We start from the raw sequence: 22885 nt of genomic DNA, 5'->3' as shown, positions 1-22885 counted from the left end.
ACTTCAGATGTACTGACCTAACATTATTTTGCTGTAACTTACACTTACATTCAATCCTTTTTTATAATTCATATAGAGATAAGGATATAAAAAATAAGCATTCAAGTAAGTCATACTACTTTTATGTGGTTTTTCCTAAGTGTGATATATTAATGCATGATATTAATTTTTAAATATAAAAACAACAATGTAAAAAAGGCTATAGGAACATCAGAACTAACCTAAACATTTAGAAAAAATGTATTTCAAATACCCCTCATTATACTGGTAGCAGTAAATATAAAATCAAAGCAATATACTTGAAAAAACTTTTACTTTTAAAAACTAAAAACAGCATTCAAGCTTAACAGTTCTGTAGCAATACTTCACACTCCTCTTGTTTACTTCTAAAAACACATGCTAAATTTATGGGTAAAATTCAGCTTTGGAGCATAATTAAGCAGGCAAGTTCACATCAAAGCTTTGTTTCATCATCTTTAGACTGATCTGTTGGAAAAGACAGCCGGTCCTTATTAAACACCCTTTAAATGTTGCAGTTTTAAGTAAGTAACATCCATGTTATATAAATATTAACAAATAATTAACAAAAGAAAAGCTAGTATCATCTAATCATGACAGCTTAACATCCTTTCACTAGTGGACTATAAAGTATTAATCCATTAAAGCAGAACTTGTTCTTAAATAAATGTCTCAAGATTTTAAATTAACAAGCCTGATACAGCAGTTTCTACACTTGTACTTACTCAAAAGCAGATTTTGAGGGGAAGTAAGATAGGGAGTGGAGGTCAGTATCTAAAGTAAGGGACACTTTAGAGATGAAATCAAATCTGTAACAGTCCCAAGCGACTTCAACTGCAGAAGCCCTGTGAAGTCATCAGCTGATGAATTACCATCATATTCAGATTGCCCAGTTTCATGCAAACACATAAGGAAATACACAATTTTGTTGTTAATACTGAGAGTTAATTTCAATTACATAAACATATGTTTCCATATTTTTTCACCTAGGTCATGTATTTGAATGCTCATTCTGAAAACACAGCATCAAACTGTACAGCCTCACAGTTCCTGAGGAAACAGTCACCTGCTCCTTTAAAAATGAACATATTTATGCTACTTTGTGCATTTTTAAATTCATTTAAATAGGCAGATGGTTATCAACACCTTTTGACACTAGAGTAGGAATGGGGTCTCATTCTCTGCTGGGTTACTCAATAAATTAAATTCAAAAGAAAACCCCAAAACAAACCCTGGAGGGACCCAGAAGCCAAACTAAGCTAAAGGAGAGATGCCAACCTGCATGACTGACCATGCTTGCAAAGCCTTGCACTCGACATGTTGCATTGTATTTAACCACAGAACTCAGGAAGCTCTAAGTGACACATCTCATCAATTCTGAAATGCTATCACATTGTTCTGGACGCCAGAGAGGAATCTATTGATTCTATAAATTCCCAAAAAATGGGAGGTAGTGAACTGCTGGCATCTGGTCTGCAGAGCTTTAAGGCAGCTCTGGAACTGTCTATAGATTAAAGTACACCCTGATGGAAAACATTAACATCTTCCACCATGCTCCATCTCAGGTCTGTCTTCTGCCTAGCACCTTTTAAATTTTTTAAATACTCTGCAAGAGAAAAACTGGGATTTTTAGCTGCTAGAAAATAACATGAAATAGAAGGAAGAAATTTAAACTTTGGTAATTTCTTACCATTTTACAGGGTATTTTTCCTCCAAAATAAAGTTCCCAAGACATGATCTTAGCTGGGAAAAGTATTTCTGTATGGCCTAGCTCTGTGCCTGGCAGATTCCTAACTGTGGAGCAGCATAAGTCTACTTTGGTATACTTGAGGAGATAAATGTAGGGACATAGCAGCATGAGCCTAAAGAATAATGAGGCAGGCAGAGCTCCAAATAGTGGAGCAGTAGGAAATCTTCAGTGCCCCTGCTCTGAAGTGGAAAGGAAATAAAAAGTTCCTTACATAAAGAGCACAGAAAGGGACACAGGGAGTTTCAGGGAGAATGCACGGGAACAGAGCCCTCCAGTCTGCCTGAGAAGCTTTGCTTAGCAGAGCAAAGGAAGGTACAACTCTGTGCTAACAAGGAGGGGAGGGCTGGTAAAATGCTGGGTTGTTTATTCTTCCTCATCATGCAGTCACATTAAATTTAAGCTTTATACTGAACACGGTTCAGTGCCAGGAACTTCAGAGGAATTAAACATATGAAAAAAATTACTCATGTGTGTAGTCCCATTAGAATCTACAAAACAACTTGAGTAAAGTTGCTCATGTGTTTAACACTGAATAAATGAATCTGAAATATATTCAAATCATCCTCAGATCACAGGTCTGTCTTCTCTGTGCACCTCGTGGCTTGTTTACAGCATGAGAAAAATTCAGGAGCTACTTTTCCAGAATAGCTCCCTATGTGGACACACTTATTCTAGATTAAAACAGGCCCTTCTCTGAACTACTTTTTTTCTGGATAAAGGTATGCATATGAGGTCCTAAGATGATCCATATGGAAAAATACTTTGCAATACTATTCTACTTTAAGCAAACATCTACCTTAATGTGAAATAATATTAAGCGTTGGAATATATCAAAATTTCTATTAAACATCAGTGAAAGGAATCCTACACCAAGCAAAGTCAATCCAAATTCTACAATCCTAAACCTACTGAAATCTGATAGTTCTTAGTCACGGTAATGTTAAGTTACTTGTCCTGGTATTAATTGCTTTCCTGCTAGACATACGTAGAGTTTGCAAGACAAATGCCAGTGTATTACCAGAGAGGATGAATAATACAGGTTATAAATATATTTTTAATGGAAGTTGTAAAACAAACAAAAAATCACATCTAGAATGTGATTTTGTTTTTAGTTTTGAAAACGTTAGGTATTAACAATTTCAGGAGCTATGAATAAAGCCAACAAATATTTCCTCATCAAATTCTTTTCACCATAGTCCAGTAATATGCTCTCATTTAGTCACTTTTTTACTGCTACAAAATATTGAGGATGCTTCAAACTGTATTTGGTACAGTGAAAGAAACTTGTGCATTACATGTGCATGCATGTATATTAACTCTGTGTGTATGGAGAAAAATGGAACACAGATTCTCAGAAATAACATCCAAATGATGAAAAAAAGATTCACCATAGAGAACTGCAATCCACATTTAAGTGGAGGAAAATAGTCAATGTGCATGCTTCTAAATGCACATACAAACCCAAGTAGCTACATTTTATTTCTCCTTGAGCAACCATTAAAAGTTAAATTATATATTTTTAGATTACTTATGCCCTTGAGAATTACCTCAGTTCAACCACTTCATTTAATACAAACTAGAGATTTTTACTTTCTCTATTAAAATGTTAGGATTTATTCATGCCCTTAATATACATTAATTAGAGACTACTTATAAATAACCTGCAATAAGAATAACTATTTGAATAGGATACAATTACTTAGGGCTTGTGTCTTTTCAATCAGTCAGTGTCCCTGCAGTGTTTAGAGTGGCAGAGGGGAAGTGGCCTGTGGTTAAACAGAGGAAATACCAAGGAATTTTAATAGAGCAAATAGTCTCTTTACTTCCTACAGGGTACTACTTCAAAGGCAGCCCTGCTCCAGAGCAGACAATGTGTTAGAGGGGCCATCAGTCATTTAATAGTATGTCAAGTCTACTCAAAACTTACATGCAGCCCAAGATAAATACCACATAACTGAGACAATGGGGACCATCCTGCAGTCATTACTCTAATAAATGTTGTCCTGCCTGCATTACAGAGGCAGTCATGTGCAAGGATGGTATTACAAAATCAGACCACAAAATTATAACTACACAGTAAGACAAGGAATCTAATAAATTGGCTAGGGAAGTCTGAACTTGAAGCTGAAAATACAATAAAACCAGCAACTCTTACAAATATTTTATAAGCTAAAATGGTACATTAGTTGTGAGCAATAAAGACAAAGGAGGGTTATGCTAATTGGATAGAGTGTAAGTTTTGCTGATCTAAAAGTAAGTCAAAATCATTGAATAAAAATAATTATATTGTGGTAGATTCCTGTTCAACACACAATGACATTAATTATGTAAGTGAAAAAACAAACCCAGAACAAACTGCATCAGCATATTTCTATAAACGTCAATATACATTAATTCAAGTCCATTACAAGTCAAGTACTATGACTTGTAATAGTGATAATTTACTTAATACAAGATGCAAAACTTGACACAAATATACAGTGGTCTTATGAGCCTGTGGAGTACCCTGCCCGTGGTGAAACACACAATAGATGTACTGAGCCAAAATATTTTACTGCTAACTCTGTTAAAAAGACTTAACAGGGAAATCTAAACCTGTAACTATTCCATCCAACACAAAGGTTTAGATCTTAAACTTTATCATAGTTTGAAGTTTGTTTTTTTTCACGCTCTTCTTTTACGTATTTCCCGATGCTTTCGCCTTTCAAAACTATGCCCTACAAACTTCTGAACTCTGTGTTTCAGCAACGTTCTCAAAGGACCTGATCTGAAACCAAGAAAATCCTTAGTGACAGTCTAACAAAAAGGAAAATCAATGAAAGTCAGTTGTGTTCCCTCCAGCGTTCCCGGATCACCACGCTTCAACTAAACCTGTAACCAGACATCACGAGAAAGGAAAGGAACAAACCAAAACACACAACTCGAAAGTTACTAAAAGTGTATTTTTTAAAAATTAAAAAGAAAAACAGTATGAGAATCAATCGAGCAAAGTCTGACAGCAAAACACACCAGAAACAGGAACAAAAGGCAGAGACCAGTAACAAAACGTTTATCACCTTCCTCCCCTCTTCCCCCTCCCGTAAATTTCCTACATCCTCTGTATAATGATCAGGCCCGGAGCTAAAACCCCAAGCCGGCCTCGAATCATTAAAATAACAAAGCCCCGCGATCGCTTTTATGCAGGTCGGCTCGGGAAGTGGAGAGCGCTGGTGGTAAAGGACCTGTTGAGTGACTTCTTCACACTCGCCGGCTCCGAGCTGCCTCCCCCCTCGGCGAGAAACCAATAAATATCCCTGGCCGGGAAATGCCACCCTCTCTCCCGGCCGCAATTAACTTCCAGATGCAGAGCCCCGGGGCAGCGTTATTTGTTGCAGAAGTGCCCCCAGGGCAGCCGCTCCCTCTCTCTCTCGTTCCCTCCCGCACGCCCGGAGCGGCTGCAGAGCCCGCGGAACTCCGCGCATCTCCCGCAAGCGCGGCCCGGCTCCGCTCCGCTCTACTCACCCTCCCTGCGCACGCCTCGGCCGCCGGGCCCCTCATGCCGCCGGCTGCTCCGGCACCGAGCCGGGCAGCGCCGAGACAGGCGGCGAGGGCGAGGAGCAGGGGGCCGAGCTGCAGCCGCGGGGCCATGGTGCGCAGCGAGCCCGCGGCGGCGGGGCAGGGCCGGCAGTGCTGCCGCCGGTGTGTGCCGGTGTGTCGGTCTGTCGCTCTGCCCGGGTGTCTGACTCTGTGCCTCTGTGTGCATGCGCGCCCGGCCCGGGGGCGGGGGGTTCGCCCGAGCCCCGGCCCCGCCGCCCCCGCCCCGCTCCAGTCCTGGCAAACGGCAACAATGGGAGGGAGCGGAATCCCCTCCGGCTGCTCTGCTCTGCACCCTTCCCTTCCCGGGAGCCCTCACTTTACGGGCCCCCGTTCCCCGGGACTGAGGTGGGCTGCTGCTGCTGCTGCTGCCTTCCTGTAAGTAAAGGGGTCTAGCCAGCACCTGGCCGAATTCCCATCTCCGTTCCGCGGTGCTGTACCATATTCCTGATCCACTCTCTACATTGCAAGGAAGAGAGGTATCAAGGAAGATCAGTCATAGATCTTTGACATGATTTCACGGATTACAGAATCACAGAATCAATTAGCTTGGAAAACACCCCTGAGATCAAGTGCCATGTCCAATCTTTCCTTAAACACTTTCAAGGGACACTGATTCCTCCATCCCCCTGGGCAGTCCATTCCGAAGTCTAATCACCCCTACTGTGAAGAAATTCCTCACAGTGTCCAACCTCAACCTCCCCGGCACAGTTTAAGCCTGTGTCTTCTTGTCCTGTTAAAGCCTGGGAGAAGAGACCCCACAGGCTCCAACCTCCTTTCAGATAGCTGTAAATGGTGATAAGGTCTAAGCCTCCTCTTCTCCAGGCTAAACACCACCAGCTTCCACAGCTACTCTCTAATTACTTTTTAATTAAGGAAGACAAGCTGAAAGAATATACTATCATGAAATTTTAAATTGCAGAAAATGCAAAAGAAGTTGTTTGTTGCAATAAATATTTCAGCTTTTTCAACTGGAATTAATTCTGATATTACATGCTTTGATGAAAACACTTTTCTTTAAAATAAAATAAATCACATTTCTGATAAATATCAAATGCAAGGTGGTCTAATATATCAGTAAGTTACATCAATTTCCACCCCTTTGCCTCAAAGTCATACAAGAGATAGAGCAGCTCAAGGTTCCTTTGAAGGCACAGGACAATTCAGCTTGGAAGAGACCTCAGAGATCACCAGGCCTAACCCTCTGCTCAAAGCAGCCCTAAGTTCACTTTTAGATGAGATAGCCCAGGACCTTGTCATACATCACTTTTACGTATTGCTTAACTCCTGTTATTTTGAAAACCTTGATTCTAGTGCGTTCTGTTTGCTATGATTGATCCTGGACATAAACATCATCCTAGTGAAACAGACAAACACATCAGTATTTTATAAAAGACATTACAGTTTGGATTAAAATTGTACGTAAAATCACCACTAAGGCAATCAGTTGAAAGGAAACACAACCAGCTGGTAATTTTTAACTACTATTGGTTTTACACCTATCATAGGTTTTCCATCCTTTGTGACTAGTGGTGAAAATAGTACAATAAAAGCTTTCTTAAACTGCTTGTTTAAGTTGATGGATCACAACCCTGGCACTCACAGTTACCTTTGAAAACAGGTTTGTGACTTTAGGATGGCTATAGTCCTTCATTGTGACATGAACAGGAATTACATTTTTTTCATTAAACTTTTTTTTGGGAAAGTTTGAGATTAGTTGTTTGCAGCTCTGGGATCAAAAGGTTCTTACTTTTGATCTCCATTGCCCCTGCAGGCTGGAGTTCTGAAAAAGGTAATATTAAGTCTCTAGGTGGAATTCCACTGATTTTATGATGAGATTTTTTTGATGGTCAAGTACATCCAGGCCAAAATGGAAGTTTAGCACATTTTCTCACTGTACACCACACACTTCTATCTGGGTATTCTTGCTTTACTTTCTGCTTGCATTAGTCAGAAGTGATCTAACACTTGAAAACTATATGAGCATTTTTATTTCAAATCAAGTCAGGCTGCATAAAACCTGTAAATAACTAGTCCTTTTATGTTTGAATGAATTACAAAGGACATAAAATACCACAGCATCATGGCTAAAGAAAGAAAGACATATGTACAGTTCATTTACAGGTCAGTAAATACCTCTGCTTCCTATAACCACCTATGACAAGCAAGGATTCCCTGTTGAACATAATGCCACTGATCTGCAATTAAATCTTCTAAACCATGAGGAAAACGGCTTGGCTTTTTCCATTAATTGAGTTTTAGACTGCTGGAGAAGCCGTAATTTTTAAGTGAGGACAAAATTACCATTATTTGAGCTATTGATGTATTAGCCTATGATATTTTCAACAAAAACAGACACACAACGAATTGTGCCAATGCCTTAGTCGCAGAATAACTGAAGAAATCACAGCTGCCACAGGTTACACTGGCAGTATCCAGAAAGCAACAAAATGATTGGTCATATTTACTGACACCTCAAACCTAGCAGCACAAAGCAAAGATGTCATCTGACAAAACCAGCATTAATACCTCCTTCCCAACAGTTCAGCCCCAGCTAATTACAAAATGACACATCTGCAAAACAATTCCTCCTTACTGCCCCATGTCCAACTTTTCCTGTGAGTGCACTGGCTGAATACAGAAGTATTGCATTGCTTCGGATCCATTTAGAATAACTGCTACTGAAATCTTTATTGGAAAACAGTAGTGGAGAGAAAGGAATCAAACAACTGCAGTTAATGTTTCTAACTGGAGTCTCTAAACTGCTGCAAGCTCATGGAAGGGCAAAAGTGGCTGTGGGGGCTCTGCTTGTCTATAGGTTCTTTTGTCCTTTTTACAACAGTCTCTTGTTTCTGAGTAGTATAGAATGCATAATATCCAAAAGTCATGGGTATCAATATCCTGCATTCTACAGCTGGATTTGGTTGCCACTCTCCCTTCTTGCTTAAAGCTAAAATCTTTTTTTTTTCTCTTCCCCTTTCTGAGCAGCTGTTCCCAGATGGAGGAGACAGTGAGAACTCAGCAATTCCTATAAAAACATGAAAACCCATGTACCAAAAATTTATGATAATATGGTTAAAAATTCCCTATCAAATCTTTCTATTGCTCAGCAAAAATTTATTCTTGAACTTGGAAGCTGTATGCTCCATCCATAGTTCATATTTCTAGCACTGAATTCTCACCCAAGAGAGACTGACCTTGGCTGCAAAAGAAATCATTCAAACAGCTCACTTTGGGGCAGAAAGCATGCATCAGGCTGGCAGACAATCATGACTATTGCAATGAGTCAATAACTCCTGTTTACAGACACACGCTGCCCACTGTTAGGAAATGAAGATGAGATGTAGTGAACCAAGCAGACAATGTGCTAAAAGAGATTCCAGAACAGAAATCCCTCAATGTGGGGGTCTTCTGAAACTTCATCTGGCAGATACCTGAAGACAGAAAATCAGATCTTTTTCAAGTACATATCTGCATAAAATTGCCCCACTTCCATGGGGAAGGTTTATCTATGGGATGAGCACCAAGCATAAAATAGAGGAAGAACCATCTTCCAGGATCAAACCTTAAGAACAAATCTAACAAGTGTGAAATGGATGTGGACACTCCCAGCAAGGGCATGAAAATTCCCACCTGTGTCAGGGTCACAAAAGTTCTATTTCCATGGAATCTTCTGTATTATAACAATGCCATAGTTTCAAATGATTTAGCCAGGCTCAAATGAAAGGTAATCAACTGATAAGAAATCAACCTCAAGCCATAAAATTGAAATGAAATTTGAATCAAATCTATCAATTGTTATGAATACCCATCTTGTTCCAAGGCAACTGTTAAATCATTATGCCTAGAGAAATGTGACAAAATTCATGAATCACAGAGTTCTCAAAGAAAAATCTGTCCTACTGTCTCATTTTATAGATGGGGAAACTTAAGCACCAAGTCATAAAGATGCCTGCTTTTATGTCTTGAACACATGCTCAGGGCTAAACCAATAATTAGATTTGGAGTCAGGAAAGACTCTGTGTCTCAGTAAAACAGGGCAAGGCCCCTGTGTGAAACATTCTTTGATTTTAATTTGCTGGTTTCTGTAGAGACATACTCTATTTGCTAAGGTCATCCAGATGGTACCAGTGGGTGCAAGCCTCCAGAACAATTCCACTCCAGTGGCTGCTTCTCTCTCAGGATGGCAAAGAGCACCCTGCAGGCTGTCCTGGCAGTCAGCTGCCTCCTGCTGTGGCCACACATTTATTGGCACTTCTGGAGTAGCTGCTGCTGTGTCCAGATGGGAAAGTGGAATTAGATGCATGAATTCTATTTCACTGGCAGCCACCATTTATATATCCAGATGCTTTGCAACAGGTCCTGAAACTGAACATCCAGTCCTCCCTGCTGACTAAGCCAGAGCTTCCAGAATCCCACAGAGTGTACCAGCAGGGATGTTTCTCTCCTGCTCACTTTTTTTCTGTCACAGTGTCATGTTTGAGATTTTTCTCAAAAATCTCAAGTCTGTCTCCAGATATTTGGGGATGTTTTGAGGCTTGCAGAGTTCAGAGAGAAGGGAGTGAATGGTCTTATAACCCCTCTGGATGACTTAATCTCTTCTACAGGAAATTGCACTTAATGACCAGAGAAGTTTAAGTCCTGTATTCCTAGAGTCTCAAGTCAGCATCAGATGTAGGAGTATGTTACAGTGAAAAGGAAATGACTGAACTAAACCAAACAGCTATTATATGAAAATTACTTCTGATCACCATCAAATTAACAATTTGTCAGTGATCCATGGATGCAAATCTTCATATAATGTTACGCCTCTCCAGACCTCACAGTTCCCTATATTGTACAGAGGGCTCCTTCTTCTACTGTAAGAAAATGTTTGTAGTCAAATGTCAATTTTCTGTATTTCCGTTTAGTTTTTTATCTGTTTATTCATATGAATATAATTGAGGAAGTTCTCTAAGATTATTCAACTTAGTGATGTGCCACTAGCACACTCTTCCCTGTTCCAAAAGCACACCAAAGTGACTCACCCTGTGGCCACATGTTGGTTCTGAGGGAGCAGGGCAGGACTGCATCTTTCAGCAGCAGTCTTCTGTTACACTGGATTAGGTGTAATATGAAACTGCACTTTTAAAGAAAAGTAGATTTATGACGCAAAGAAAATTTCAAATTGCATGGATTAATCATTTTTCAATAAAAATTCTGTTGAACTAAAACTATTCTGAACCAACAACTGTATCCCCAAAGTCATCCATGTTTTATTCTTTAACAACAAGTGAATAATTTGTAATGTTCAATTTTAAAATAATGTATTTCTGCAACATAGAGATTTTATCTCAAGCAGCTATTAAAAATGCAAACCAAGATCCTCACAATGCAGTTTGAATAAATGCCAGAAATTATAATGAAGTAATGTCTTTACAAAAGTTTCCAGTTTTAATTCTACTCTCAACCCTTTCTTACTGCAGCACAATGCTTCCTATGCAGACAGCCTGTCATTTTCCTTCTGCAGGGAAATACAGGAGAGGGAGGTGGGGTGGGAGAACAACCTAACCTGATTTAACAGTCTATTGTACAATTCAACAGCATCCTGTTGCAATGTCTGCAAAATTAATCCTAGCACACTAAGGGACCCCTCACTGAGCATAACCTGCCTTAAACCCTTTCCTATTTAACTGAGGGAGAGCTATTTGCTCAAGCACTTTGGGATGACATCATTTGTTATTTGAGGCCAAAAGCTAAAGGTAATTAAGGCTAAAGAAAATGTTCTGATTTTTTTTGCAATTAAATTGCATAGAGACACTTGTAACAGATACAACTGCAGAACAATAGAAACATGATTGGAAGAATCTGACTATTGTGCAACCAGTGTGGAAGAAGACTGGAAAGCCCTTTGTCAATAGCACCTCATTCTACTCCCACAAAGGGAAAAACACAAACAAAAGAAAGTACAAAGGCTGGAGACATATGGAAATTGCTTTATTTTTGTTGTTTATATGATTGATATTCCCCAAAATATTCTAGTGTAATTTTAAAACACTTTATAACAGATTTATGAAAGAATGAACAGCAATTCTACATGACTGGGCTAAGAAAACCAGAGGAAGGGCCCTGTTAGGAATGTCAATTGTTGCTGGCAGCTCTACCTCTCCAAAAAACAAACTCATGGTTCTTTTTCTCTACAGTCTGGCATATTATTTTAAAACACAAATTTGAAGCAGTTGGATATCAGGATTGAGTTAGCTGCTTATTTTTGGAAAGAGTAAGATAAATATACAGATAATAACAGACTGAAATGTAGAGAACAAGATTTGTTAAGACTCCATGGAAAGTTAAAGCTTGCTAATAGGGTAACTTACAATACATTAATGCTATTTTTTTCTAATTAGATTATAATAGTAAAAACCACTGAAAATACCAGTTCTTCTAAACTATAAATTGTGATAAAACTAACTGCCCAGAATCATGTGTTCACAGAGGAAAGAAGGAAAAGACTGAATCAGCTTTTTTTAATTTAAGCAAAAACATCCCCAAGAAAAGATTTTCCATGTAACCAACCTAAATTTTACAAAAGTCTCAGCATTCTAAGGGCAGTGCTGATGCCTCCTGAGAATGCTTCCCTCTGACTTCCTTTCTCTGCCAAAATGAATTAGAGCAAATTGCAGAAATATTGTCAGATAGCCACATCCCATAGCACACAATGAGATGCAACTCTGAAGTTAGAGAATCCTAAAAATATTCAAAGAATGACAGATGGATACTATCATATTTTTACATATTTTGGTCTGACTGAATGCTTTGAAAAGCACTAAGAATGGTTAAGAAATATACAGTGTTTAAACAGTGCAAATTTCTTATCCTTCTAATGTGATGAAACAATGAAACATGGAAATCTGGTGGCAGTGTTTCTGCCTGGCAAGTATTTGCATTGACAACACTGTATTTATTATCACAGAAGAATTATATGAGTAGATGTTGTACCAGAAGTCATTCTGTTTTGCACCATAATGAGTGGGGTTATTTTAGAACTGAAGAATAATTTGTCAAAAGCTTTCACAGAATCATTTAGCTTAGAAAAGACCTCTAAGATAGAGTCCAATCTTTGACCAATCATCACACTATGAAGCAGACCATTGCTTCATGCCACATCCAGTGGTTTCTTGGCAATTTCAGCATCTCCACGGGCAGCCTGTTCCAATGTTTAATAACCCTTTCTGTGAAGAAATTCTTCCTTAGAATTCCTTTCTGGAATGTGAAAATATTCTCTTACCATAAACTGACAATGCTGGGCAGTCTTACAGACATAGTCACGACAGCAGCATGTATTCATTTAGAGGCAAGATTTTAAAAGGTTGGCTGCTCAGAGTATCAAAAATATCAAGCACACACCCATCACTAAGTTCTGTTCAATATTGAGCACTCAGAGCTTTGGAAAATCAGGCCTGACATGGAGCATTTGTATGCGTGCAGAACATAAGTTCGGTAACAAATATTGTGCAATTGGAAGGATCAGTCAGTCCCCTGCGGGCATCCCGTGACCTCAGCCCCGCTGCAGAGCGCGCAATGAAATCCCCGGAACTCTTGGGACTGCCATTACCAAACCCAGCCACTAGAGGGAAGAAGCAGCACAGCACTTTTCTAGGCAGTTCGACTACAGAATAAAACTGTTTCAAAATTTATGACTTTAAAGCCTGTCTTTATATGAAAAAGCCAAATACATAGCCAGAAATTTTTAGTGCAGAATACGTTACCTGCTATCTTAATTTCCTTAATATGGCATCATTCATGGAAACTGAATACCAAGATACTTTGGAGTATATGGTCCATACAATAAAATTCTAAAGATTAAAAGTATTAAATCTATCATTAAAATAGATTTTATAATTTCAGTTTAATATATAAAACATAATTTGGTTATACAGACAAGAAAATGTCCCTTTAGACAAGAACCTAGAAATTGTGGTCAGGCAGTTAAAACCTTAGAAGTAGTAAAATGTCATGGACAGGTAAAATAAAAACTCGGTTCTAAGACAGCAAGAAAGGATCAGAGAAAAAGAACGTACAATTGAGTTGATGCAAGGTTATGGATCTTTTTTTTTTTTAAAGGTCACAATGAGATAACGAGTTTGAAACATAAACAATTTAAAAATTGCAAAGTCCCAACATTTTATAGTGATTAATAACAAGATTAATGACATAGATAATTTTTAATGAAGGGCACTATCATATACCACCTGCCTAATTCTGTCCTTTTACCTCCAAATTGCACAAGATTAAGGAAAAGAGTGACAGACTATACTCATGGTGTTCTCAGGCCATCCTAGTGGCAGAGGTTTAGGAGCCAGGAGAAAAAGATCCTGGAACATAAATGCAGAAAGAAGGAATACTTATTTCTCTTTAAGTCTAGATGTTGTATCAGTTTTACTGGTCACACATACACATCCTCACAACATCTCAAGCCAGATGACCCTGTTTGAAATTTAATATCAAAAGCCCTACTTGCTACCTGTGTGATTCCACAACATATTCTGTTTGCTCAAGATGCTGAACTTTGCACCCACTGATTACCAACATGGATCAAAACACACTTACAAAACCTATACTTTCACTCTCTTTTATTCTTTTTACTATTTTAAGGCACAAGCAATGGAGTACTTACTGTGTCACTCTAATACCAGCCCCACAGCACATCCATGGGATCAAATATAAAACATACCTAGGGGTATGAAAGTCATTGGCAATCACACCCAGCTACACCAAAGCCTGTATATCCCTAAGCATTTTTGATCATGTTCTTACCTTGCTTAATAAACAGTGCCCTGCAAAAAAAAACAGGTATTAGAAGAAATCAAATTTATTGCTGTTTCTAAAATCAAAAAGTACGATTCATTTTCCAACCTGCTTGTCAATCTAAGAAAGCAAAACTTCAGTGATAACACCGTGCCATGCAAAGCAACACTTCATTCTTTCTGGAATTCTCCTGAAAATACTGCTGGCCCCATCAATATCAACTTTGGGTGCCCAAAACAGATAGACTGGTTTCCATATTTTGTGTGTAGCCCTTTCCTGTCCCATACATTGCCAAGAGAGCCCCATATATTGCCAGCAACGAAAGGACAAACACCCTGTGAAAGTCCAGACTAATACTTTTCAAAGTGGAAAAAAATCCAGCTGTATTTGAGAAAGCGATGGGCACAATTTAAACCCATGCTGGTCAAAGAAGGTATAAATGTAAAGTGAGAGGTGCTTTTTTGACTTGTTGATTCCTTTACTCTGGGAAGAACAAGCTAAGCCAAATGAAGCAAATAATGCAACTCTGCTTTTAAATTCTTTTCCCCTTAGTACTGTGTGGGACACTCCTAGTACGTCACACTAAAGATCCTGCTGGTAACATTTGCTAATGGAGAGCAGGATACCAGGACTGGTGCTATTATTATTCTGCTACTGTTCTACTGTTTCTCTTAAATTGCTCTGTCAGACTTCCGTCACTTGAGACAAGTTCCATTAGAGCAGACATTAGGTGTATTTAGGTATTTGCCAGATAATAGAGTAAGGTTCTTAAGCAACCAATCTGTACAGATTAGTCTAATCTGCTGCTGCTAGAAACTTTGTTTCCAGAAGCAAAGTAGACAATAGTTTCAGATTACCTCCAGTAAGGTTAAGCTATGGGCAATATACATTTTGAGGGGTGAAGAAAAACAAAATAAATGAATGCATTCCCAATACTGTCTTTGCCTTTACCAGATCAGGCAAGTATCTGAATTGAGATTTCAATTTCTCTAAAAACTATTCCTAATGGATCTGGCTCCATCTAAACTGCTTCAATTGTGGCTCTCCTAAGTATTTTGGAATGCAGGATACAACAAAATTCAGTTAGGAATGTTATTTCCCAAATCAAATAAAGCACAAAAAAAATAATGTTTCAATATCAGATAAAAGTTTGTTATTTCCATATTAAAATAAGATTTCCAGGAGCAAAGCCAAACAATTCAAGATTTTTAGGATTCTGCATAAAAGTGAAGGCAACGGAGTTAAAAACATGGAAGGGCCAATATCTGTCACCCAGGTCTAAAGTAATAGAGTTGTTCAGTGATATTTTTCAGAAAATATAGAAATGTTTTTTATTTAAACTCTCATAGTTAAAACTATAATTCAAAATACTGAGTAAGGACTGTCAGATCATCCCTCCCTTTAGCTTTTCCTAGTATAAGACTACATAAAATGATTTTTGTCTATCACCCATTTTCTCAACTTACCTTTCATTCTATTGTACAACAGATATGGATACAAGCACGAAGAAAGGAAGAGCAATACTGTGTCTTTTCATGAGATAATATAGAATTTATGACTAGCAAGAAACACGGGTTGGAGCCTCACTGAAGGCCACCAGCACCTGAGGGTTGTGCTCAAAGCTGTGCTGAACAAAGAACAGCATAAACCTGTACTTACAATGCACTTACTACAGTGTGGCCATGAAGAGTTGGGTGGGTTTTTTTTCATATATGGCTCTCCTTGACTTCAGGCTCAATATCAAATAGGAAGATAATTAACTTTCATGTACTGTTTGATAAAAATTAATTTAACACCCTAAAATTAATGGCAATAATGTGAATATCTGGTCTGGTCCCCACTGATCTGATCCCATGAAATGCTACATTCTGTCATTAAAAGATAATAGGTCAACTTCCATAACTGGAACTCTTATACTGACCAGAGAGGAGATAACCAATTTAAAGAATTAAATAGGCAAATAACCTAAATTAACTAAAATTAAATAAAAATATTATCATTGTCAGATTCTTTTAACTGAGCAATTGTTACAACTGAAGTCAGTTGAATACTATTCCTTTCATTGGAAACATCTTTTTCTAAAAATTATGTTCTTTATGAAAACTATCATATTCTTTATAAATAAGCTATTTAAACTCCAATGTGACAAAGTGTCTCCAGTAGCAAAATCTATTTTGCATATGGTTTATTTCCGACTTGAAACAGCATTCTTCTAAAACCATAAAGCTTTGCTAAGTCATCTGCAGTAATTCATAGTAGATGAAATTCTTGTGCAACTTAGGGTTTGCTTTGTTTTAAACTTCAAAAATATCTCAAAATCTCTGAAAATACTTACTCAAATATATAGGAAAAGTTCACTTTTTCCACAAAAAGTCGATTATTATAATACTTCAAGTATTTACAGTTTATTTGAATGAAAATTATAATAAATTTTCAAATCTGGGCAAAAAATCATAATTACTATATCATTACTTAACACAGGTTATGAATAATTCTTCATTTTCTGTACTAGTACTTTAACAGCAAGCCATCCTTCCTTCTACTCTAGCAGGCTGGAGGTGAAAGTATTTTTCACCATTAGAAACTGAGATTCTCTGTGTGATCTTTTCAGCTTTGCACGACGGTTCTGGAACCAGATCTAAAATGGAAAGAGAAGAGATCCTTTTCAAAAATAAAGGAGTGGAAGGAGAATAATATTTGAAACTTAAAAGTATTCACATAGCATGACAATATTTTATGTGACGAAGGCATTTCGCAAGTTCAATATAAATTTTAAATCTGCAGGTGCCAGCATGTAGCTACCTGTAATTTTAACACCACAAACAAAGAAAATAATATCCCCAGGTTACCTGAAAAGTGAGATCAGCTTCACTGTAATTAATACAAAAACTGGCAATAAATTCAGTGACAGAATCAGATCCTGGAAGATCCCAAACATCTGGAATTCACAGATGTCTTATAGTGCTATTTCTTCAGCTGCTTAACTATTTGCAGTATCAATTTTCCCATCAAGCCAAATATAATACTTGCAACAAAAGCCTGATAAACAACGAAGTGAAGCCCAAATTCTCATGTTTACAGTATGCCTCTTATCACATTGAACTACTTGGAAATCAGTAACTAACATCCCTGAGTAGATTTTCCTTTTGGCCAGATAAAGACTTAACGAGGTTTAAACACTGGTTTAACACATCTATGCTCTGCTGGCAGTCTCACAAATACGTAGGCAGTCACAGAAATTATGTCCATACCTATTTCAAATTTAATTTTCAAATATGGTGACAAAATATAAAAATTATTTTAAGGAAATTATCAAGTTCTGTACATAATAACTAGAGATTAATTTCAAATCATTGAAGGCATGTTTAATGTATATACATTGATTTAAATTGAGATATTAACATTCTCATTACTGATATCAAACTACTTACATATAAAGCCTGAGAGTACATATAGCTAGAATTAAAGAAAAGTTCAAATAAAATTTTAATTACCTGGATCCTGTCTTCATCTAAATCTAATTTGCGAGCTAACTCTTCTCTAATATCAATGCCAGGGTAGGAGTTCATCTTAAAAACACTCTCCAAGACTTCAATCTGAGGAGATTAAAATATACTTGTTGAATAGTTAACACTATGCTCATAGCAGTAATACATAAAATAAATAAAACAACAGCTTAGTTTGTTCAACAGGAGACTCCTGATCAGTGTTTGCACAATTCATGCATAAACACAGATCTGTGAAATTAGCAACATTCCTGTTAACTTACACTAGTTCCTGATTACATTTCTCTCTGCAGATGTACACTACGCTGAACTTAGCAGCTGTTAGAGGTTTCTTCCAACATTTTACTAAACTACATTGTTACTCATTTGTTAAATGCTAAGGAAAGCCCTACCTGGTTTCTAGTGAATGCAGTTCTTGGTCTTCTACCCCGGTACCAGCTCAATTCTCGTTTGAAAGACAGCCTTTCAGTGACTGAAAAATATTTTTCACATTTCAAAACTTTTTCCTCTTGGACTGGATCACTTCTACCATGAAATAATGGATTTTCATAGCAAACAACAGGGATTTGCAGATGGGGATTACTGTCATCACCTAAAACTAGAAAAAGCAAGAAAAGGAGAGCTTCAATTTACTGGTTTGCTGTAGAAACATGACAGAATTTCTAAAGGATAAAAGCTTAAGAGGTTACAGAGTAGACTGACTTACCCAAGCTGGTGCATGCATCCATCCAGGGTCTGTGAGGTTTCCCAGCTGGAATGCCATCTTTTTTCTGCTCCAGTCCCAATATACTCTCAATTGAAAAGGAGCACTGTGCGGTTTTACTCTCTCCAAAGCCGGGCACCTTGTGCAGATCCGGAGAGGCCGCCGTGGTGGCAGCACACAGCGAGGGGCTAGCCATGCCTTCACCCTCAGCCAGCATAGCAGGGGCACTGCACTTGCATTTCTCCACAAACCCTCCTTATAGCTATGTTGACAAGGGGGCTGGATTTGCAACGTCATTAATTAAAATCTTTTATTAGAAAGTTTTAGCATGTCAATGAAAACTCTCCCACCAAGAGGCACGAGGAGTTAATTGTTTATTTGTTTGCAAGTAATTAGCAACTAATGGTGACACTAGGGGGGCCACCAAGGGGGACAAAAAGTGTTATCTCTCCTAACCAGAGCATCGACTTAACTTTCTCAAAAGAAGCTGTGCACAAATATAGTACTTCTCTTTTATTTAAAATCATTAATGTATAAAATCAATTTTTTAAAAAACTTTATACGCTAATGGACTCCACTTACCTAAACATGGAAGCATGATAGGAAACCAGTCAAGTAATAAGTAATCTCATTTAAGTGAATTTCCTTCCAAGGAAATTTAAAAAATAATCTCTTAATGCTATTAGGGTAATCCCGATGAAAATGCCTCTGTTTTTTCATATGCATATGTAATGGTGAACGTGGTCAATAAAACAACAATAGCTTTTGGCATAAGGCACTGTGCAGTGGGTTGGCAGTGTTGTCAAAGCTCAGTGTAATTGCCTTCCAAGTGCCTGGATTAGTTAATAGGAACAGTTGCACCAACTATTTTAAATAATTCATGCATTCATTTTTCTTATTAAAATAATTTCGTTGCAGCCTTTTTTCAAACACACCAGATGTGAAATTTCCTGATAACTTCACTACAGAAAAGCAAAAATTCGAGTAATAGAAGCAGTACACTCAAATTTACACGTTTAAAAGCATCATTTTTCTTGTAGGTTTATAGCAAACAGAAGTATATTTAAATCCTACAGAGCCAACACTTAGAATCACAAAAAAATCCTGAGTCATGGGAAGAAAGGAGATAAAGGCTTTGTAATGGGGCTTGAAGTCTGACAGAATTCTGATTTCACCCATTACAAAGGACAAAAACCAACTATAACATTTTTATATTCGAGTTCATTGGTCAGTCACTCAGCAGTTTACATCACATGCTCAAAAACAGCTTTTGGTTCAGGACAAGAAAAGGAGGAATTTATGCAGAGACACTATAAAATCAGGATTTGTCCAAAAATAACAAGCAAAAATGAAAACAATATTTTTATTTCAGAAGGAAAAGTTACCCCTCCTACTGGCCTGATTTTGTGTTGTACAGTAAGATTTTTGTCAAACGAAACTGTTAAAAGGGTGACAATTCCAGAAGTGACATTACCAAGGACACTTCTCACATATATCAAGAGATCTTGAAGCAGCATGCATCCACCTGCAATGTTGACTTGCAAACTACAGTCACCATTTATAGACCTTAATCCTTCTCTTGAAAACTGTATTTCATTGTTTTGGCCCATTAGTATTGACCAATACTACCTTGCAACGCACTTGAAATTACCTGAAGACTTTTAACTAAATACATTGGTAGAAGCAATTAGAGCAACACAGCAAACACTAAGTTGGGATTCCTAAGTAATCAATAATAGGAAAACTCACTGCTCCTTGGATATGCAAATCCAATCCTCTTACAGAATCACATACTTGATGAGGCAGCAAAGTAATCTCCCTTTCAGACTTTGCACCACTGGTTTTTGCCCAGGGACAGTGGAGTTCATCTCTTTAGTAGATGAAGCTCTGGCTCTTCAGAGATGGGAAGCCTTCAAGACTGTTTACACCAGCTGAGGGGACCACACTGAGAGCTCTTGGGAGCTCTGGCCTGAAGCCCCAGTTCTTACTCTTGCTGCCTTTTGCTCTTCTCACCCACTGCTACTCCACTGCTGGGTCAACGTTCACTAGAGCCTGGGCAATATATTTTTTCAGCTTTTTAGAAAAGTATAAATGGTATGTATTATCTTTCTTGCTTACTTATCACACTCCAAAAACTCACCTTTCACTTCACCTTTCCCACAACCTCTTTACCTACCAGTATTTCATCACCTCAGAAGTCATGTTGCCTAAAGCTCTCTTTCAAACATGTTTTTAACATTAATAACAAGTGTTATATTCAAAGTCAAGTTCAAAATTCCCAAATTTTTTAAAAGCAAGAACACCTCAAAATGGTAACTGATTTTCACAAGACAAAAGCAGTTAGCTATTTCTTGGTTGAAGTAAAAGCTATTTTGACAGAGGGAGATTGAGTGAATGCAGGTAAATTCAAGGTTAATCCAAGGCTGTCACTAGCAAAAGTATGAGAACCAGTGTGTTAAAAAGTGGGACACACTGCAATTAAAGCCTACCTTATCCATACAGCTTCTCTTACCCTCCAGCAGAGGCAAAATGTTCTTTCCATCAGTGCACACATCTAGCATCCTCTAAAGATCTGTTCACTGCTCTTGTCCCTATTGACAAAGTGCCAAGTGTTAGCTCCTCACATTTTTAAGGCCTCTTAGTAGTTATTTGCAGAAAAAACTAAAACAAAACAAACCAAACAAAAAAACAAGCCATACAAATCAAAAAGCCCAAACAATAAAAAAACCCTCACACACTAAAAAAAAGGTCTACAATGCTGAAAATAGTGTAACACTAAAACCACACTAGAGGAAGCAGAGGGATTCTTCAATTCATTACTATCACATTTGTTTGCAGTCAAATTAGTAGCTCAAGTAAAACTTTTGCTTTGCCACTTACAGCTGTAAATTCACAAAGCTACCTAAATCTAATCCACTTAAAGTTACTACCTTCCTGAATTCCGCTGGGAAAATGATCATACAATATAAAACAGACTAATTTCTTACAGGAGACTGTTGTAAAGCTTGGTCATAAGTTAACTGTCTCAAAACCAGAAAGCACATATATTTATAGGTCATGAACCAAGGTTAATGTCCTGTCACATGGTTGCAGATACAAGACTTAGACTTTAAAACACCTTGTAAGATAACTCTGAATTATTACCCCTATTGACAGGGGATGGGAGAGGTGCTGTGACTTGCTTCAGTCAGGTGAATCACCAGCTGAGCTGGTAATTTTATTGACTGAACAGTATTAACTTAGAAATTTCTTCACCACTCCCTACAGGGAAAAACAAAAGAACACAACAACAAAAGAGCAAAACCAAAAAAAAATTTCCACCAACCAACAAAAACCCTAAACCAACAAACAAACAAAAAAAAAAAATCTCAAAAATCTTTAATTGTTTGCAATTTAGCACACCAGCCCTGTCTTTTATCTGTTTTTAAAGGTAAATCATAACCTGATACAACATAAAGAACGGTCTCCATAGCAAGACTGCACAATCATTAATCATTTGCTCTGCTGAATAACTTCATGCACTTTCTAATCTGGTCTTAGACTGAATTTACCTGGTCCCAAAAAGGCAAAATCAACAAGGAAACAGCTTTTTTTTTTTTTTTTTTTTTTTTTTTCCCCAGCTAAAAGCTATCATAAAATCTACCAAGTCTTGTACCAAGTCTTGCTCTCTAAAACTACCTGAAAGGAGGTTGGGAGCTTGAGCCAGTTGGGGGCCAATCTCTTCTTCTGTAACAAGTGACAGGATCAGAGGAAACAGCCTCAAGTTGTGCCAGGAAAGGTTTAGATTGGACATTGAGAAAAGCTTTTTTTTTTGGGCAGGGTGATAAGGCACTGCCAACCACCATCCCTGGAAGTGGTCAGAAGACGTGAGGATGTGGCTCTTGGGCACACGGTTTAGTGGTGAACACAACACGATCTCAATGATCTTAGAGGTCTTTTCTAACCTTTGGGATTCTACAATTCTAAGTAATTTCAGAGCTGAATCAGTTCACAAGTCCAACCAATTATCTGTTTTGATTCCAGTGAGCCCTCATAGTAGTTTTAAGCATTCTAAATTTACCGGCAATAGCACCACTTATTCAGTCTAACAGAGCAAAGGTACTTTTTTCTAATATCTAATCAGAATCTCTCCTGTCTCAGCTGAAGGCCTCCTGTCTGCACAGAGGAAGCAAGCACAGTAGAAATGACTGGCTTCCACATGGCAGGAATAAGAGGGGATTTGCCAAAAGGGATGCTCCAGACAACATGACAAGAGCGCCAAAGATGCTCTATAACGTCAGGGACCCAACAGGCCACCCTCGCTGTGGAGCAGCCCCCAAGATAATTGTCCATAAGGAGACGCAGCAACCCCCAGGGCACAGGCAGACAGGGCTGGGAGGACACTTCGCTTGAAGCCATGACCCGCACTGCCGGGCAGTCACCTCAGCGAGACGCGGCCCTGCTGCTTCGCCCCGGTCCCCACACGGAGCCGCTCCCGAGCCGGTTCCGGAGCCTCCGCCCTGAGGGGCCGCGCGGGACAGATCCCGCCCTCAGCCGCCGCGGCTGCGC

General features: G+C 38.3%; 2 protein-coding genes across 3 annotated transcripts in view; both read right to left on the bottom strand.

Moving 5' to 3' along the window:
- The window catches only part of IL17RD (interleukin 17 receptor D), a 40745-nt gene extending 35250 nt beyond the window's left edge, over positions 1–5495 (bottom strand). The window contains exon 1 of the mRNA XM_056501852.1: positions 5270–5495. Coding sequence (XP_056357827.1) covers positions 5270–5395 — 126 coding nt within the window. The 5' untranslated portion in view covers positions 5396–5495. The remainder of the gene's footprint in view (positions 1–5269) is intronic.
- A 10822-nt stretch (positions 5496–16317) lies between these two features.
- HESX1 (HESX homeobox 1) lies at positions 16318–22868 on the bottom strand. Of its 2 annotated transcripts, none has more exons than XM_056501555.1 (6): positions 22759–22868; positions 20850–20928; positions 18341–18616; positions 18027–18232; positions 17623–17724; positions 16318–16766 (listed from the first exon to the last, which is right to left on the bottom strand). In XM_056501555.1, the coding sequence occupies exons 3-6, from the start codon at positions 18552–18554 to the stop codon at positions 16668–16670; spliced, it is 621 nt and encodes a 206-aa protein (XP_056357530.1). In that variant the 5' UTR covers positions 18555–18616; positions 20850–20928; positions 22759–22868; the 3' UTR covers positions 16318–16667. The 2 variants fall into 2 exon arrangements, with proteins under 2 accessions (XP_056357530.1, XP_056357529.1); XM_056501554.1 differs by having other exon boundaries at positions 20827–20928; positions 22759–22826.
- Between the last annotated feature and the right edge of the window lie 17 nt (positions 22869–22885).

Source organism: Oenanthe melanoleuca, chromosome 12 (assembly GCF_029582105.1).
Source record: "Oenanthe melanoleuca isolate GR-GAL-2019-014 chromosome 12, OMel1.0, whole genome shotgun sequence".
Lineage (NCBI taxonomy): Eukaryota > Metazoa > Chordata > Aves > Passeriformes > Muscicapidae > Oenanthe > Oenanthe melanoleuca.
This window is presented reverse-complemented; position numbering and strand designations above follow the sequence as displayed.